Source organism: Manacus candei, unplaced genomic scaffold, assembly GCF_025592945.1.
Source record: "Manacus candei isolate 608988 ecotype Guabito, Panama unplaced genomic scaffold, ASM2559294v1 h1tg000008l, whole genome shotgun sequence".
NCBI lineage: Eukaryota > Metazoa > Chordata > Aves > Passeriformes > Pipridae > Manacus > Manacus candei.
In genome coordinates, this window is record NW_026138056.1 from 23,363,497 (window position 1) to 23,383,593 (window position 20,097).

The window sequence follows — 20,097 nt, forward strand, 5'->3', positions numbered from 1 at the left end:
GACGTTATGGAGAACAAGCTGGCAATCCAGAGTGCTTCTAAGGTGCCCCAAGCTCTACGTGGAGTTTTACCACATCCTTTGGCAAGTAACAAGTCATTAGTATCCAATTACACTGAAATCATACTTAATAGAAGACAGGTTAAGACAAAAAGCAAATAAAAACATATACTCACAGTTGCCAAGACAGATAAACATATAAAAGAGGTAGGTGGGGAAATGAGAGAAAACCAGGCTTCAGTTACTGGCTTTGAAGATTAAATCAGCAAGGCTATTCCCTCATATCCAGGCATTTTGCCGCAGGCTCTCCTGACACAGTGAGGAGCAAAGAGCCTATCTTACTCCACACCTTACACCTCAGGCTGTGTTGACCAAGAAGTTTTTCCTTGTGGGGGAACAAAGGACCTCTCATGTCCTCCTAAAATTTTTCTCCTAAAACTCCAAATTCTTCCAATCCTGGGAGGTTCACCACCTTAGTATGGAGCTCCTTCTATTTCTTCCCTATTCAGGAGACAGGATGGCCTTTCCTCTTGGCAAAAATAAGAATGATTTCATTCCTTTAGCATTACCTGGCCAGCTAACAATACCTTGGCTCAAGTGCTAAACCAGAGTGCTGTCATGGGAAAGGCGCTGGTTCAGTTTGTGATGTCTCAATGCCATCATTTTCTTTTTCTCTTTTTTTTAATTTTTTTTTTTCTGTAAAAATGTAAACATCTCTTCTTTGCCCTGCCTGCTATCATTATTGTGCTGGGCATACAAAAAAGTGTGTGTTCCTAGTCAGGTTTGGTTTGGAGGGGATATGTTGTTTCAAGCTAGTGCTGGGAATAGAATGAAGGGGAGCCAGTTCCTGCCTGCTCAAGCAGAGGCTTCTCCTTCCTTGGTTAATGGGACTTGTCTTTTCAGGGGGAGGGTAAGACAGTCTGCTCCATTCATGAAAGAGGATAAAGGAGATGAAGGTTGTGGGAAGGAGGAGAAGCAGGTTTCTGCGGTGCAGTGAAGTAGCAGAGGAGGTGGAGGTATTGTGCTGAGCTCAAGAAATCACTTTTAAAGGACTTTTTCAATGCAGAGGACATCCTGAGACTTACCACTGTACATGCACACACAGTCTCCTTTTTTACCCTGTTGTGTCTTTTTTGCTTTGCATCTTCCTGTTACCTCTGCAAATGTCCTCCTGCCAGTTTTACAAAGTAGCCTCACGTAGGGACCTCACAGAGATGCCCATTGTCTGGCTGGCAGCACAGTTTCCTGCCTAAGCTGGGAGGAAATGGTCCAGTGTCTTTCTTCCCTCCTGCGTGGCTTCTACAGCATTTAGGACTGAGGGAGGAGTGGGGTCCACACCAGGCCAGGGCTGGAGAGCAGAGGCACTGATCCCACTGCCTCCCACATGCTGGAGAGTCATGCTTCCCTCAGAAAGCTGTAAACCATTGAATCACATGGAATCAATTAGGTTGGAAAAGACCTCTGAGATCATCAAGTCCAGCCTATGACTGAACACCACCATGTCAACTAAACCATGGCACTAAGTGCCACATCCAGTCTTGCCTTAAACACCTCCAGGGAAGGTGACTTCACCACCTCCCTGGACAGTCCATTCCAAAGTCTAGTCACCCATTCTGTGAAAAAATTCTTTCTAATGTCCAACCTAAACCTCCCCTGGTGCACCTTAAGACTATGTCCTCCTGTATTGTCACTAGCTGACTGGGAGAAGAGACCAACCCCCACCTGGCTACAACCTCTTTTCAGACAACTGTAGAGAGTGGTAAGGTCATTCCTGAGCCTCCTCTTCTCCAGGCTAAACAACTCCAGCTTCCTCAGCTACCCTTCACAGGATATGCTCCAGACCTTTCAACAGCTTCGTTGCCCTTCTCTGGTCAACATGAGGGACAGGATGAAAATGAGAACACCAAGATGGAAAAAGGTGGAGCTTCCTGCTCTGCACATGGGCCTCTTCAGATTCTCTGTTTTTAAATTTCCAGCTTGGTGTATCTTGTGAGGTCAGGTATAAAGAGCATTATTAATGTGGGAACACATTAAGAAGTCACCAGAGAAAGGATGAGAGAGTTGTCACCTTCTTCCTGCCTGACTAGGTGACACCTGGTTCATTAAAGAAACATACTTCCCTGAAAGTGAAGGATAGGTGACTTCAGTTCTGGGAATGAGCAGCCCATCTGAATACATTCCAGGAACCCAAGGAATTGGCTATGAGACCTGAGATACCAAGAGCACCCTAATGAATGCAACATGAGATATGACATGCAGAGGAAGCTTCTAAGGAAGCATTGCACCTTCTCAGGGTGATCACCTCCACAGCTGGTGATGTGTGAGAGATCTTGCCAGTTCAGATGAGCAAGGATAGAAGCCTGTGTAGTTTTTGTATGTTATCTGTAAATATAATCTATTTTGGATGGATATTAATGGATTTTTCATGGCTAAATTATTTTATTTGAATTTTTTACTTCATCTCTTCTGGTTTAAGTGGGATTTCAGTGCTACTGATTGCCCAATTACATTGCTTGCTGAAGTCTACAATGAACTATTATCCTGTGGCCACCTAGCTCATGTCAGGCTCCTTGGCATGTTTTCTCTGGAGTACTAAAATTAGTGATAGCCATGCCTGCCCCATTTTGGCTGCAGGAATGTGGTCCCTGGTGAGTACCTCTGGTGGAGGTCAGGGATGGGAGAGGCATCCTCTGCTGGCAGAAGTTACTGTGGGCACTGGTGTGGAATAAAAGATTGGCTCTGGGCTTGACTCTGGAAGTTCCTCATTGTGTCTGTCAGGGGTCCAATAAGAAGTTCAGTGATGAGCAGGAATCTTCCTCCCCACACCAAAATTCCCTATTATTTGAGCTGGAATTACAACCAGTGACTAAGGACTACTCTGAAAGCACCACAGCCCTCTACTCTGAGCTATCAAAAGATGGGAGATATGGTCCTGAGAGAAACTCCCGTCAGGATCCCACAGCAGTCCCAGTCCCGGCAGCATGATGGCAAGTAGCAAATGCATCACTCTCAGACATAGGGAACCAAAGCCTAAAAGGCACCTTGCATACAGATTTCTGCACAAAACAATGCTGCTGCTAAGCTGTTAGCTCGCTGTGAAGTGCTTCATAGCAATGATTATGGATGGAAATAGCAACAAGGCCATACTAGGTGGGTAACTGGAAGAGATGTGATTTGTAGTCTGTTCTTAAATAAATCTATTATCACCCCTCTCATGTTTGCATTGCAATCTTTTAGATTATCAGAAGCAGCAGAAACATGCTGTGTACTGCTCCAGCTTGTCACCTCTCAAGGATTCCCTGAAGTAGTATTGTCTGCACACCTGCAACAGGATAGAGATGAGGGGGAGCTGACCCCATGACATCATAAAAAGAGCAGTACAAGTGACTCAAGGAAAAAAATTTGCAATAAGTACATCAAACAGAGTCTCTGTCCTTACACCACCTCTCCTTGTTTGTGGACTTTATTTATCAGTGCTGTGATAGTGGAAATGCACAGCAGCTCTGGCACTGATCCAGTGCTCCGCTTTACCACCATATCCTAGCCCTCCCTGTGCCCTGCATATGCCCATCTTCTCCCCTAGTTGCCTTCTCCTGATCCAAAGGGTGGCAGTGGCAGGGGATATGGGGTCAGCAGTGCTCTGTTTTCACAGCTTCTTGAACATAGTGGTGGGACAAGGGAGTGTGTTCAGCTCACAGCAGCACACCTTCCTTTGCATACAATCCTGGAGCAGCCTCCTTCAATGCTAATGATTTGGGTCACAAGAGTCACCCTCTGGGCTGAAGACAGGCTGTGCTTGGCTGGGTGAGGAGGAGGTAAGGGGAGAATTTAGGGTGGGGAGGAAGACAGCCAGCCCAAAACTCTTTGTCTTCTCCCTAGATCATAGTATCAGACTATTATGATGCAGCTTATTCCCCAACCCTGACTGCAGAGGGTAAAACTGCATAGTGAGGGATCTGCATTCTCAGGCAGCTCAGGCAAAACACAAATCTTACTGCAAAGCTGCCCTCTCCATGGTGAGGTCAAAGCCTTTGAAAAGACACACACAGTCTGAGTTATTCTATGGCCAAAGGACTTGCTGTGTACCCTTTCTTCCCTTGTATTCCCTAAACTCTGCCAGAGTCAGAAAAGCTAACTCCTAGGGAACAGCCTGATGGGAGAGGGTGGCAGAACGCCACACATGCAGACGTGGACCGACGTGCATGAGATGCTTCATGAAGTGATAATTCAAAAGGATGTTGATCTAACAGACTGCTGCTTGGTACAATGAGCACGGTGTCACAGTGTCACAGTGGATGGCATTCCTGATCACAGCTAAAAATGCCTTCATTCAACTCCTGCCTGGCTTGAAGGCATTTCCAGCTGTTGTTGTCCTTGCAAATGCCTGCATCTCTCTCCTAAACATTGTGCTCCCCTGTGCTCACATGAATCTCACGTGAAGGAGTGGGGAAAAGAGCTTGGCTGGAAAATGGCCAAAAAGGAAACTTGCTCTTCTTATCTGACTTTCAAAAGGAAAAAAAAACATTGGTACTCAGAAATGAATAGTCATGCTGGTTTTTCCTATATGCCTTAAGAGAATTTTCAGGGCAAAGGAACACATGAAAGGAAAACAAAGGAGTTTGAAAAAACAAAACCAAGGAACCCCTGTCTCCTCTGTCACCTCTGTCACCTTTGTCACCAGTCACATGTTAAACAGGCACTTGAATAGTTCTGGTAGCAACTTACTGTGTGAAAAACTTCCTGCCCCCATACAGAGTATTTTTGTTTAGCTGTAATACCAAAATATTTGATCCTTTTTCTTTGAGCACTGAATCTCTATTCTATCCTGAAGGAATGACCCTCAAGATGGGGATGGATGAAAACATAACCTAGACCACCCTGGGGGGCTGGGATGGAGTCTCAGCACGTCTATGGTGTGGTACAAAGTCATGTACTGAGTATACAATTAAAATCAATCTCCCCTTTGAACTATAGACCTCAGCATTGTCCTGGAAAAAAAAAATACCCTGCTCTGCCAGCTGAGCGATGGAGAGAATACTGAAATAGCATCGAGAGTGGCTTATGTCAAGCAGACCAAGGCTGGGGAGAAATCTGAGACTGGGACAGGGCTGTATCTCTGTGAAGTGATGAGCTGATGCCAGCTGGGAAGTCTGAGCTGGATCTGTGATTTGAAACACAAGTCCATTCTCACTGAACATCACTCTCTTTTCCTACTGGCAGAGCTGGGGTTGCAGCAGCAGGGTTTGAAGCGGAGTGCTATGGCCTGTTAAGTCCAGAGCAGAAATCAAATCTGTCCCCCAGTCAAAATTCCTGCTCTTAGAGCTCTGCAATCCTCTTTTCCTTAGGTTCTGGTATGCTCAGGAGGTCCCCTAGTACTGCCCCTGCTGAGTCACCTCTGCCCATCCTCACTGTCACAGCACCAATTCCTCCACTGCTAACCCGGCACCAAATACCTCTGTTATTCCACAAAATGCAGGTACTAGGGGAGGAGCTGCCATTCCTTCCTCTCTGCTAGTAGGGGAGACATCTACTCATGATTTACAAACAGGCTCCTATGGGATGCTGTGATAGCAAAGTAGAGGGCAAAGGGTCAGGGCTGCATTTGAAAAGTGAGGGATTGTGTTAAAATAGTAAAGAATTTGATCGCTTAATCTCCAAAATGAAAGGGGTATTCTCTCACTTTTCTAACTGGTGTGTTCTCCTATTTTTCTAACTGCTTTTGTTATATTTATATCCTTTCTTCCTTCATGTCTCATTTTCACTGCAGGGCATATTTGGGGGTGTGGAAAAGCAAGCCTGTGCCTGTTATCTGTGAAACTTGTCCCTAGCCCTGGAAAGGACCTATTTTTAGGTAGGCAGTAATGCAGTCCTATTTCTTTCCCACATGCAGTCCTTCCTCCACTAAGTGCTTTGGACATACTTTTATGCCTTGCCTGTGAAATGTGGATCTCTTTCTAGCAGTAATGTGTGGAGGGGATGAGGGTTTGGGAATCTCTGGGCTTGTAAAGTTGTGTGTGGCTCAGGGAGATGCTGTACTGCTCATCTCATGTTTGTTATCCCACAGCCTGTCTTTTCAGGCTCACTGAATTTGAGACTTTAGAGAATACAGATAATTGCAGGGAAGATGATAAACACCTCATGTTAATCACCTTTTGGGGTCACCCTGAAGGGTACAGCCTGACCACCATTTCTCGTCCTGATCTTGAGCACTGTGAGGAAACCAGAATTTTCTTTTGGGAGGGCTTTGTTTCCCTGTGTCCCCTAAAGCTGGGTGACAGGTTCACTCCGGCTTGCTGGCACTGCTGGAGGACAGAAGGAAGCTAAAGGATCCTCCTTCTCCCAGGCAGACAGCTGGGGCAACGACCCATGTCTTGGTGTCCCGCTGATGGCAGAGCCGCAGCATACAGTAGTGAGTTTGTCCACAGATTCTCCCTGTTTCAGGGTCTTTTAATCCAAATCCCTGAGGTTTGCTTGATATAATTTTTGTTGTTAACACTAATGAATCTGGAACGGAATTTATTATCTAGTTCATCTACCCTTTCATCCCTTTTTCTGTCTGTTTGCTGAAAACTGTGGAAGTTCCTTGAGCAGGGATAAGCCTAGAGAAGGCTGCTTGTGAGCACGATTAAGCTCAGGTCAGTGTCCATCCCCTGTTCAAAAGAAAAGGGCAGACATCATCCCTCTGGCTGGTCTTTGTAGCTTGTCCCTGAAACCTTTGTCTTGCACATTTGATGTGCTCCCAGTGACTCACCCTTGGAAAAGCTTTGAGCTTGCCCCTGCTGCTGTGATTTCATATGTGCAAAAGGAAATTTCGAAAGATGTCATTATCTCCTGTGCCGGTCCTTGTTTTTCTGGAGATCTGAAACCATCTCTCAGATTGTTTTTAGAAGGTCTCCAAATACTGACCGCATATGGCCTGTCATCACATATGAGGTACACAAAGACAAATATATATATGTGTTGAGTGGAAAAAATGTCAGTCTCAAACGGCAACTGTTTTTGAAAGCACTTGTCTCTGTTGCAAAGGCTCTCTGCATAAATTGAGTCATGTACAGGGGTAGTTTCGGTTTTTATCATGGGTTGTATATTGATCACAATAAAATCATGAAATGCAAAATACCTTTTGCAGTTTGCACTTGTATAGGTAGGAGGGCTTCATCTTATAGCTGGCTCAGTGGTTTAGTAAGTCGTTGCCAATGTAAGCGAAATTTGAGTCTCTGCAACATACTGGCTGTAGGTGGGAATGCAAGTGCTCACTGTCTGCTCCTGAGGGACTGTTCATGGGCACGTACAGAAGGTGAGATGGATGGAGAGCCTCCCATAACCTCCCCAAGGGATGCTTGGCTAAAAATGTAAATCTTTTCAGCCAGAACAACAAGCAGAGTTAGCAGTATGGGAAGAGGGGAAACTTGCATTTTCATTTTGCTCAGTTTCGCATTCAGGTGGACAGAACTGGAGGCAGCAACCTGTTAAGATGTTGTATTGATTGGGCAGCCAGGACTTCTCACTGGAGGTGAACAAGGCAGGGCAAAGCAGGGGGATATGGACAGATGGGTCTGATGGTCCCCCCCTTCAGCGGCAGTAGCTGCTTCCCTCTGGCCCCACAAGGGCAGCCACTAGACCTGTCCTCTTCCAGCAGCTGAGCTGTTGTTGAAAGCCTGCATGTGAGCCCCACCAGGCTCAGGAGCACAGGAAGCTGCTGGAGGCAGCAGGGTGGGGGCAGGTATCGCTCTCTGCCGGGGGGTGATGGGCAGTTGCCGTCTGCTTTAGGCAGCTGCCAGTGTAGAGTTCCCCACCCTCAGGCTGGGTGGTAGGGATGGCAGGGTGCTCACTCATCCCCCAGGACAGGTGGGAGGTGAGGTGGCAGCAAGGCAGGGCACCATCACCCCATGGACCGGGTTGCTTCTCAGCACCCACCGTGTCCAGGATAGGATGCCGGGGCAAGGAGCCTGCTGCTTGCAGAGTGGCTTTGTCTCTAGCAGGCTCACTGGGGAAGCAAGTCACATGGGAGTATTTTTTTGCCAGTATCCTCTGGCAAAAATACACTTTTTCTCTTTGTTTTCCAGTCATGCAAGAGAGCCACAGGGATGATTTTCTGAATGAGACACAAGAGCTTAGCAGCTCTGGTACAAGATAAGAGGTTACAGAGGGGAATTCTGTGAACGCAAAACCCAGAGATATCATTATGGCATTGAAACCTTAACCTGGACATCATTCGAGCTCTCCTTTCTCTTCCAAATCCCACTCCTAAAGCCAGTGCTTTGCAGTCAGTCTTCCAGGTTCTCCAGGCCAGCAATCTACAGGCTTCAAGCTATTATTTGGAGCAAAACAGGAGTTAGAAGCAATATCTGTAAAAGCAAGCATATCCTTAGGAGTTAGTGCTCTGGTGGTGTCAACAAAGCCAGGTAACACTCCTGGGCAAGCAATACTGCAAGGAAAAAAAAAAAGAGAGATTTTCTTCTTGGTTATGGATAGCAGAAATCCAGAGTTTCTGTCCAGGAGTGGGGTTAAAGCAGGTCCTCTTGTGCATGGCTTGGTTTGGCAACTCTTTGGAGGTGGACTGCTGTGTGTGCTGGTGGTCTTCCCTTGTGGGTGTGGAAGGGGAGGGGGACAGGGCTGCCAGGGAGAGACAGGAGGGTGCCAAGCTCTTTCTCAGTGCAAGTCCTTTGAAGTCCATCCTAAGTAATCCCTGCTGAAAACCGGCTGCAGGGCCTTTCCATGTCTCCACAGGCTCTTGGACTTTGCTCTTCTCTTCCTCCTTGTTGCAGAGGGGCTTTCTTGGCACTTCTCGTCCAGCCTTCGCAAGTGTGGTCAAGCCTCCACATTTCTTTACCTAGCATTCACTGCTGCGGCTCATAATACCTTGACAGAAAAACCTATTCTAACTGTTCATGTGTCTGAACTCCATATTCCTGCCATAAAATATTTCAGCTCAGGCCTCGTTGCAGAAGGTGGGTTTCTCTTTGTTTTGTTGACTCTTTTTTTTTGGTTGTGCTGTTCATTACCTGTTCCATGTTAGCATGCTTTGGCACACTGTGATGGTTTGAAAAAAACCTTTTCCCCTGGGGCTGGTGATAGTCTGCCCCAGAGGTGGTGGTTTTGATACTGGATCAATTAAAAATTTTGTGTGGAAATTACATACTCACAGAATCAGAAGAGAAGAGGTTAATTTTAACTGCGTAGATGAAGGAGAGGCAGCCATGAGTTGAAACGCCACATGTGGCATAACACACCCCCCCCCGAAGCTGGTGACCGAGGGGGACCCCAAAAAATCAGGAAGACCCCCTGGGTTGCATCTTCTTTTCCCCCTCGCAGTGGGGTGGGGTGAGGAAAGCAGAGGTAAAAGCAAATATGGCATGGACCAGACAGAGAGATGCAGGGTCATCAGATGGAAAGAGAGAGAGAGAGTCGGTTGGAATCAGTTCTAGGGAAAGGACTAAACTAAAAGCCCTTAGAACTCTTTGACCCCAGGGAGGAGGGGTGGAAATCCCCAAAGAAGTCTCCCGAGAGCTCAGCCTGGGGGCCAGAACCTTCACGGAGCAAGAGCAGGGGATAAAGACTTTAAACTTTAACCCCTTGCACTTCGTGCTGCAGACGTGGTGACACGGGTGTTCCTCTGAAACCCACGGTAATACCCTCGGACGAGGTGGCCAAAGAGAGAGAAGTGGGGGCAGACTCCCCAAACCCCTTAGAAGAAAGAAGAATTCCAGCTACGACAAATCAAAACTGCTGCCTTAAAGATAAGAGACACTTCTAAGTGCTGCAGAAATTAATTTGGAAGAGCTGTCGCCTGAAAGTGAAAAGAAGACTTCTTCTTCTTTCTTTCTGGACTTTTTTTGAAGGAAAGGAGAGACAGTCTATGTCTATATATTGTTTCACCATAGAAGAGATAGTTAAAATTGTTATATATATGTATTTATATGTATTATAGTATTTATTGTGTAAGTAATAAATTGTAATATAATTCCCCTCCCCCATACTGCGTTGTGAGTGTCTGAAAACTTCTCTATACACATTAGAACAAATTATAGAAAAACTTTTAAAATTAGCTTTTTGACAATTTTTTCCAAACCACCACACACACAGAAAGGGGAAAACCAGCAGAGGGCCAGACTGTCCCTCACCTCTTTGCCATCAGATGTCCTCTGCATCAAGTGTCCTGCTCAGTTTGATAACAGAAGGCTTTTGTGGGTTACCACAAGTAAATATAAATTCACCAGAATCACATCCCAGAGGCACATTACACCCTGAGGGGTGCTTCGGTTCATTGTCCAAAGGGCCAACACAGCCGCATGATTCCCCTGCTTCTTTCCATGCCGTGAACACCCCATTCCCTACATCACCATATGCCAGTGTTTCTGTGTGCTGACATTTCTAGCCTTCAGCTTTTCCTCCCAGAATTTCTCTGCTTCTGCCTGTGCAGCGAGGTGGAAGTGCCTGCCCTGCCAGGCGAGGACTGCTTTCCTCATCTAATTCAAAGCTCCTTACTGAAGCAGGTTTTGGTGCGCAAGGGACAGCTGACTCAGAGTTAGGAGGACAAGAATGAGGCGTTGAAATTCCTCCAGATGCAGAAGTCACCTCTGACCCAGCCATGGATGGGAGGAAGAGAAATATCTACTTGCTACTGCCAGGGGAGGCTCCCTGCCAGCCCTGCCAAAGCCCCAGCTGTCCGTGGCTCAGCTGCCAGAGCAGCTTCTCCCACTCAACTCCGGGCTCTTGTCTGCACCAGGCAGTCAAAGCAAAAGTGTGATTTCAAATGGGTTTAACTAAACTATCACTAATTTCCCACGAATGCAAGACTTCAGAGAAATCTATTTGTTTTTATGGGACTGCTGACAGACATGCAAGTTTACAAAGTGGAATTTCCAGCTCAGGGAGCTGCAAATGAGAACAGGAGTTCACCCAAACACTTTAAAAGCAGGCAAGGCATTGAGAATAAAATAATCAATAATACATTTAATTTGATTCATTATCATTGCATGCAGAGAACAGTATTAATTTTCATGCAGAAATCCATTAAAACCTTCGCTTTTATATATTCCTGAAGGGCATAGTTTCCAGACTGGTATTGCATTCAGACAAAGGTCCTTCCTTTGGAATTAGGGTCTGCCCCTGGATTCATAGAGGACTCATTCAGCTGCTCTACTGCATATTTCAGATGTAAGCCCTGTACAGGCATGAGGCGGAATAAACTTTAGAAGTTTCTACAAGACACTTAACAAAGAAAGTATTGTAGTTATTGATTAAAATAGAAGACAATATTCTGATTACATGTACAGTACAGTGGCAAAGTGATTTTATACAGTAATGCAGGGACTTTGGCTTCAATTTGAGGATGAGATATTTATTGCTTGTACAGTTGTGTGATAAATTATTGGCAAGTAGAAGCACAGATGGCTTTCCCTTAAGATCAGGCATCACATGTCACAAATTATCTGGGAAATTGTCATTTTAAAAATAACTCTGGAATAGGTGCCAAGCTGAGAGGGATATCAGTGTCTAATAAACAGATATAAACACAGCAGTGCCCAAAACTAAAATATATTTGAATTAAACTATGCAGAGAGAACATAGGTGCAACTAGTACCTACTCTCTAGCAGCACAAATTAAAGCTTTTCACACTGTATTTCTTTTGTTTCTTTCTCATCAGGAAATTCAAATAATGTTTTCCATGCATATTTAAGCTGCCGTGGAGTTAATGGCATGAATAGTCATTTTAGATTCTTATGTTACAGTTCCTAAAATGAAAACCTTACCAGAAGAAACAGGCACAGTTATAGGCAGGCAATTTTTTTTATCTAGTTTTCAAGGTGGTAACATGTTTACCCCCTGAAGTGTCCAAGCTCCAGAGCAGCCATTGCTCTTATTGTCTTCTCCAGTAACCATATGTACTTCACACCCTGGAAAGGTAAGATCCTGGAGCCCACCAAAACACAAGGGGAAAATTACATCCTGCATCTCATGGCCATGGCAAAATTACATCCTGCATCTCATGGCCATGGCTGCTTGCTCAAAATAGAGAATTTGTTAGGCTTCGGCATGTGGCTGGGGCAGCCCTTCACTCTCCATTGCCCTGCAAAGATAAGGGAAGGGAGTGGATGGCCTCTGCTCATCGCTCCCCCTCCTCCTCAAGGGGTGAAGGCTGCCATGTGTGAGTGAGGAGATCCAGGGCCTCTCTGGCCTCCCCCCCTTCCCCCGGCAGCCGTCACCTGTCCCAGCCTATCCTCCTCTCACGCACATATATGGGCACGGCAGGACGGCATCTTGTGACGCAGTGCTGCTAAAAACAGCCCCAGCTCCCTCCAGCCCTCGCTTGAACAATGTCCTCCAGCCAGAGCAACCCAGAGAGCCTCTGATCCCAGCACAGCCTTGGACTTATTTCAAGGGAAATTAACCTGGAAACCTCTCCACAAGGCCGTGGTCCCGAGCATATGCCCCTGGAAAAGCTAGGGATGAGCACCTCCCTGAGCTATAAGTCCTTCTCCAAAGAGCAACAAACTATGGACAACCTGGAGAAACAGCTGATCTGCCCCATCTGCTTGGAGATGTTCACCAAGCCCGTAGTCATCCTGCCCTGCCAGCACAACCTCTGTCGGAAATGCGCCAGTGACATCTTCCAGGTAGGTTTCTTCCCACAGAGAGCTCTGCTTCCCAAGCAGCACAGGCTGGAATGAATGGGAAAGCAGGTTTTTTATGTGTTTTGGTTGACTGATTTTAACAGTTGGTGATACGGGAGGGGGAGAGTGATTTAAAGCCAAAGTTGATGTCCCCGGGGACCAGGGATGAGCTAACAGCAGGTGAAAGTGTCACCTGTTCGCTGCGGGGACATGGCCAAGTGTGAGCTGAGGGACTGGCCTCTCACCAATAGTCACCAGATGCTTTTCCAGGGGTGGTGTGTTGGAGTTACCCTCTTATTTGGCATAGTGACAAATGGTTTCCTACCATTTGGTGCTTTTGGAAGAGATTTTCATGATTTTTCATGGCCTTACCCTCCTCTCCTTGTGCTACTTGGCAAGAACAGGCCTCCAACCCCTACCTGCCGACCAGGGGAGGTACAACTGTGGCGTCGGGAGGCCGTTTCCGCTGTCCCTCCTGCAGGCACGAGGTGGTCCTGGACCGACATGGTGTCTATGGGCTGCAGAGGAACCTGCTGGTGGAGAACATCATCGACATCTACAAGCAGGAGTCTACAAGGTAACAAGGGAACGTTGTGTCCTTCAGAGGGGTTTTGACACAAAAGCAGACATGGCTTAGGGGGCTGACCCTTTGGTCTTTCCATTTTGAATGCATGAGGTTGATCTAGTTGTTTTCTCTCTTGGAAGTGTGGAAAAGGATCATGCTGCCATGCCTGCCTGTCTGTTTGCTGTGCAATGAAGTCAGCTCTCACTGAGCACAGAAAACTTATCCAAATAGGTGCTGAGCTTCCCTGAGCTTCCCTTGCAGCAGAACATCAGGCTTATTCACACAAGCAACACTTGCCAGTGCAAGCAAAGTCCTTGAGGTCAGCACAGCTACTCACGTGAATAAGGGAAAAGTAGCTCATATAATTTATTGCAAAAACAGTTCAGACAATTCTTATTTGTCTTTAACCTGTGTGTTCTCATGCTAAAAAAGGAAAGGAATTTCAAATCTCGTTAGAAAATCTTGAGGGACAGACCGTGCAAACAAGGAGAAAACTGAAATTCACACAGAAGGTCGGCTGCATCATAATGTCAAATCAAAACCCAGTAATAAAAAGTCTACATTCCCGTCAGCTTGGGATGTGAACTCATGAAATCAAGTCTTATTTAGGAGTCCACAAAAGAAAAGGAATAACCAAAAATAATACATAGCAGAGCTGCATGGCTATGCGCACGGATCAAGACCTCAGGGCAGAGGAATGGGTTAATCCTAAAAAGTAAGGTTACTCCTGAGTGGTAATTTCCTGCATTTGATGTGTAATGAATCCAGCAACAGAAAAATATTTTCTCATCTCTCTTTCCCTCAGATGGGTTGGATGCATGATACCACTGTGGAGAACTTAGTAGGGGGGAAGGTAGGAGGGAGATGATTCTGTCTCTCTACTCTGCTCTTATGAGACCCCACCCGGAGTAGTGCATCCAGGACTGTGATCCTCAGCACAAGAAAGGCATGGACCTGCTGGAGTGAGTCCAGATGAGGGACCCAAAGACGATCAGAGGGCTAGAGCACCTCTCCTTTGAAGATAGGTTGAGAGAGTTGAAGTTGTACAACCTGGAAAAGAGAAGGCTCTGGGAAGACTTTAGAGCAGCCTTCCAGTACCTAAAGGGGGCAGAGGAGGACAGTCACAAGCAGAGAGAATGTTTTGGAGTCTGACGGTGGCTTTGGCTATTCTCAGCTGTTTGGATCCCTCCAAGAACAGTTGTAGCTGGACATGGGTTGAAGCTTCAAAGCGTTAGAGAGCACGAAGCTGGCTTAAAACTGTTCTTTCTGCTGCCCTTTGCGCTCAGTGCCAAGTGAAGGTCATCTACCCCCGTGTGTGTCATTGATACCCAAATATTATTTTAGTCAGGAAAATCTCAGAGGAAATTAATCAGCAAAGCTACGATGATGGACTTGGCTTTTGACCAAATAAGCTGGACATGTGTGGCCTCATGTCTTCCTTGGTTTTGCTTTATTTTTCAGCTCGCAGTTGTATTTAACTTAAAAAAAAACCAAAGAAATACAGCTCCTTTTCCCCATGTAATTCATGAGCAATTGGAACGAAATTCAATTAAACAGAAATGTAAGAATAGATTTAGTAGATTTGTTTAAAATTCCACAGAAATAAAACACGTGATGAATAAAAAGGGAGAATAGAAAAAAAATATATAAACACATATTTTCTTATATATTTGTCCAAATGGTTCATTTACTTAATCCGTTAAGGTGCTTATTTAACCTTCATGTATGTCCTTAGAATGAAAGCTACTGTTAGGATTATGTAGCAGCAGCAATGCATAGCAGCATTATCTAAAGTATTTGGCCCTTTACAGGCCTCAGCTGCTTATCTCCCTCTGCCTAAGATTCCTAGGGCTCCCCTGAGAGTGTGAGTAAGATGGCTTTACCCCGTGCTGTCCCACTGAAACCAAAAAGTCCACGGAAATCAAGTCTTCTCCACTTCCCCCTTTTGTACCTGTCTCTTCCATACTGATGATTGGAGTCTGGCAGAGGTACATAGGAAGAAGGATGAGATGTGATCTTTACCTCCTTGTTTATTCCCAAGACAACCCTTCCTCCTTCATGGGAGCACCCATGATTTTCAGATAAGAACCCCTTCCCTTTGAGTCCTTCTGTGGGTATAATTCACTACAGCTACATGCGCCAGCTGCATCAACTTAGGAGAGTGAAGGGAATTCATTTAGGTAACGAGCCTTTCCTCCTGCTTAGGCAAAAATAGCTTACTTCAAAAGTTTTTTGGTGTTTGGAGTTTTTTGTTGGTTTGTTTGGAACTGGAATTTATATTTGAATTAGGGAATTTGTTTTTTTCTAAATAAAAGCTGGGGCAGGCACTGGGCTGTGGGGTTGGGAGGGTCTGCCTGAGCCATCACATGCAGATCTACTGAGTATCACATCATATGGTCCTTTATCCCATTGCTCATCAAATTCCAGCTGATGGCAGCATAGCCTGTTGCCCAATTTAGAATGTATTAGCAACACAAGGAAGAAATCTTCAAGCAGGTGGTGGCTCCTACAAAGCTTTAAAGGATGGCAAAGGACTGAACCCAGTGGAAATTGGGTTGGCTAAAAATTAAACCAATCTTTGAAAGTCTGTAGGCCACTGATCACCTGAACTATCTGAGGAACATCAGGATGCCTGCTGCTACCAGAAAAGGGTAGCAACAGGAGGCTGTGGCTTTTTGTAAAACCTGGCAGCCTCTAATGAGCTTGGCTGGCTGTTCCACATCAAAAGGTGCTGTGGGCTTTGTTACCAGTTGAATCCTGATCAGGGAGGGTCAAGCACTCTCTGCCTTGCACCTACCAGGGAGAACCCAAGGTACAGTCTGTCCCTTCAGCCCCATAGTGTGCAGCAGGGACCAGGCAGTGTGCTGAGAGTCAGCCTGTGTGGGCTCTGTGAAGGCAGTGATGGATGGGCTGTGGGGCTGGGCAGACAGAACTGCCAGAAGCAGCTCTCCCTGACCCCTCCAAGGTCTTAGTTTGAGCTCCCAAGGGAAGATGTGGCTCTCCAAGGCAGACTGTAGAGGTGTCTGGAGATCTCAGACAGGCTGGGCCAGGGAAAGGAGCCCTCTGACCACAGGTCACCAAGAAAGGGAGCTGCAGGAGGAGCCCCACAGGCTGTGCAGTGGAAGAGATGAGGAGCGAGATGACCTGGATCTTCTCCTACTCCCCAGGGACAAAAAGCCCCAAACTCAGCTGCACCAATTGTTTTCTTGGGCCAGGCATTCATGATACTACTGTAACAGAGTTAGAGGAATCCTTATGTCCACATGAACTTCTATAGTCTTCTCATTTTTCAAGTCCCATTTCTACCCTGGGTATTGGTGGGCTTTTCACTGCTTTTGTTGTGATTGATTTTCAAGGACCACCTCCTCCAAGGTCAAAAATGGTCTATCCCCGTATACAGGAACTTAAGCAATGGTGACAGGGTATCTGCATTGATTAACTGGGAGCTCCTGATAAAAATAGAACTTTGAAAAAGAAGCATAAAAAAGGTGGACAGGTGATTCAGGAAGATTTTGAGACACTGTCCAAGTATGTACAGATGGAGTTAAAAAAACCAAATCTTATTTGGAACTGAATCTGACAAGGGACATGAAGGCTAAAAAGAGCTTAATGAGGTACATCAGCAGCAGAAGGAAGAATGGGAAAAGTGTGAGTTCACTGCTAAATGGAGGAGGGTCTCATGTAACAAAAGCAATGGGAAATGCCAAGGTGCTCAATGCCACCTTCGCCTCAAACTTTACTAACAAGTTCAGTCTTCAGGAATCCCAGGACCCTGAGACCAGTGGGAAAGTCTAGAGCAAGGAAGATTTACCTTTGGTGGAGGGGGATCAGGTTAGAGAATATTAAAAAAAAAATTGGAAATTTTTTTGTAGATGCTGATGGGAGGCATCTACAAGTAGTGAGGGAGCTGACTGATGTCATTGCCAGGTCACTCTCAATAATCTTTGAAAGGTTGTGATTATTGGGATAGTTTTCTGGGGTTGGACAGGACTGGAAGAAAACAAATGTTCCTCCAATCTTCAAGGAGTGCAAGTACTAGAATCTGGGGAACTACAGGCTGGTCATCTTCACACTTGTCCCTAGAAAGTATTTCAAGCAAATCCTCCTGGAAACTCTGTTCAAATATGTAAAAGACAAGAAGGTGATTAGAAATGGTTGGTATTGATTTATGAAGAAGAAATCAGCCCAACCAATCTTATAGCCTTTTATGGTGAGATGACTAACTCCATGCATGAGAGGATGTTGTTTATCTAGACTTTAGGCACTGTCTCCTGTGACATCTATATTGGCAAACTGTTGAAATAAGGTCTAGACTGGACAGTGGAGAGTGAACTGGACTGAAAACTGCCTGTACTACCAGACTCAAAGGGTTATGGTGAGCAGTATGAAGTCAGGTGGAGACCAGTCCTAAGTGCTGTATGCCCAAGATTGATACCGAGTTTAATAACTAATGACTTTACATAATGTGCCTCATACAGTCATGCAGATTCTCTTCATCCCCTGACCAGCTGCAGACACTAGGTGATGTGATGGTACAGGAAGGGCTACAGGTATCTTAGGATCCTAAGTAAAAACACTATCAAAGTTGGATTCAGGACTACAGCAGGGACCTTTTTGGATTTGAAAAAATCCTGAGGAAAGCACACCTTCTAACTAAACAGCAGTTATGTTCTTAATTAAAGTGTGCTTCTTTATGTGCTCAGCAACTGTGCATTTCCTCACCAAATCAGAGTCACAGAATGACTGAGACTGGAAGGGACCTCTCTCTGGAGGTCATCTGGTCCAAACAACCCCTGCTCAAGCAGGACCACCCAGCGCCGGTTGCCCAGGACCATATCCAAATGGCTTACGAGTATCTCCAAGGATGGAAACTCCACAACCTCCCTGAGAAATCTGTCTCAGTGCTCAGTCACTCTCACAGTAAAAAAGTGTTTCCTGATGTTCAGAAGGAACAGTTTCAGTCTGTGTTTTAGTTTGTGCCCGTTGCCTCTGGTTCTGGCACCGGGCACTATCAGAAAGAGCCTGACTCCATCCTCCTTACACCCTCTGTTCAGGTATTTAGACACTCAAATGTGTTGGTAAGATCAAGGTCATTATTAAGATTCCTCTTAACCTTTTCTTATCCAGGCTGAAAGTTTCAGCTCTCTCAGCCTTTCCTCACAGGAACGCTGCTGTAGACCCCTAATCATCTTCAGGGCCCTTTGCTGGACTCTCTCCAGTATGTCAATATCTCTCATGTACTGGGGAGTCCAGAACTAGACACAGCCAGTACTCCAGGTGTGGCCTTACCAGTCATTACTTACCTGAGAATCCTCCTCTCCATAAAACACACACAACACTCTGCACATTAATGTCCAAACCAAGTTTTAATGGAAAAGAATAAGCCTGTAGCAGTCAAACACAGGCTTTGCATCTCAAAGAGCAGAGTCTGAGAATGAGACCACAAAGCTATCAGAACATTTCAGCAACCTGCCATTTCTTTGGTCACAGTCACAGTTGTGGTGAAGCTTTTCTCTTACTAAAGCCATGCTGCAATTTTCCTATCAGCTACTCTTTAATCTCCTCTTTCAGAAGCAATCTCCATTTTAAATTTAGAGATTGTGTTTTGGCCTTTTCTACACCAACATAGACCTAGAGGATCCCCTCTGAAGTCACTGAAGAATGTTGTGCTAAAAATCTCTCCTTTTGCACAGCCTAAAGGAGACTAAATCTGTTTATTTCTAGTCTTCTGACACTGTCTTCAGGGCCCCACTAGTTCAGGGAGTTCTGCCAGGTTTCTTCCAGCTCTCTGCGGCACCTTTGAAGGTTGTCTGCTTCTGGCTGAACTTGCCTGACACCGTCACCTTTTTGCTCTGTGCAATGTGTCTTTCATGCAACTGGCACCACTCCAGTGTCCAATAAAATTCTAGTAGCTTCTGGCTCCGGTCTAGTAAATATTTGCAGGGAGAGACACTATTTCAGGCTTAATTAATCACTTTGAAATTCATTATATTGCCCTCACACATGGGCACTCCCACTGTGCACTATAATGTGAATATATTAGGGGCTGTTTGCAGTCATCTGCAAACAATGTAAAGCATTTTTTATGGAGGAGACCGAATAATATAGGAGTCCTTCAGAAGTGTTCAACTTGTTTTATTCTGGTATATGGTGTTATATTTCAGATTACAGATATTCCTAATGATCCCTTTAAATCCCAGGGCCCTCTTGAATTACAAAAAAAAAAAAAAAGAATTCGTGAGACGTTTTCTTTCTTGCTTTTTTTTAAAATGCATCTAACTGATCACATTCCATTCCCTTCAGAAGAGAAAAATCTGTACTTTATCATTAAAAAATAAATGCCATATCGACTCTACCAAGCTGTATGGAAAAACTCTACTGTAATATAATATAAAATAATGCTTTTTCCATACATTTTTAAGCTTTAATAGAGTGACTGGTTGCCTCCTTGCTACAGACCTCTATAGAATGGCTTTAAAAAATGTTCCCATGTAATTCCACTAAATTCTATAGTTTAGGAAAATATTTTCTATCTAATGATGGAAAGATACATTTCTATGTTTATTGTTCCATTGTTCCATTGTTATATTTATTGTTCCACTTGCTACATCTAAGTCATAGTTCCCCTTCTAAACAGTAGCAGAAGGGGTGTCCTAGTTAGGACAGCTGAGATCAGTTCATCATGGTGGGTGTAACCCAAAACTGTATTCTATAGCCTTCCATGTCATTTCCCAGAAACTAGACTATTGTTGTCAATAGACTATTCGCACCCTCTGCCCATAGAGCCTGACTCCTCAGGCTATAAACTAGGTGTTAAGAGGCCTGTGAGATAGGAGGATGTTTCTGTCCTCACACCCTTTGTGGAACTCCCCGCCCTGAGGGGAGTACCAAGCATTCCTGCCTGAACTGGAGGATAT

At 45.3% G+C, this 20,097-nt stretch overlaps 1 protein-coding gene across 1 annotated transcript in view; it reads left to right on the forward strand.

Annotated features, from left to right (window-relative positions):
- The first annotated feature begins 12,281 nt into the window (after nucleotides 1-12,281).
- Nucleotides 12,282-20,097, forward strand: part of TRIM55 (tripartite motif containing 55) — a 36,213-nt gene continuing 28,397 nt past the window's right edge. Inside the window, exons 1-2 of the mRNA XM_051771065.1 lie at nucleotides 12,282-12,618; nucleotides 13,020-13,192. Of these exons, the coding sequence (XP_051627025.1) occupies nucleotides 12,430-12,618; nucleotides 13,020-13,192 (362 nt within the window). The 5' untranslated portion in view covers nucleotides 12,282-12,429. The remainder of the gene's footprint in view (nucleotides 12,619-13,019; nucleotides 13,193-20,097) is intronic.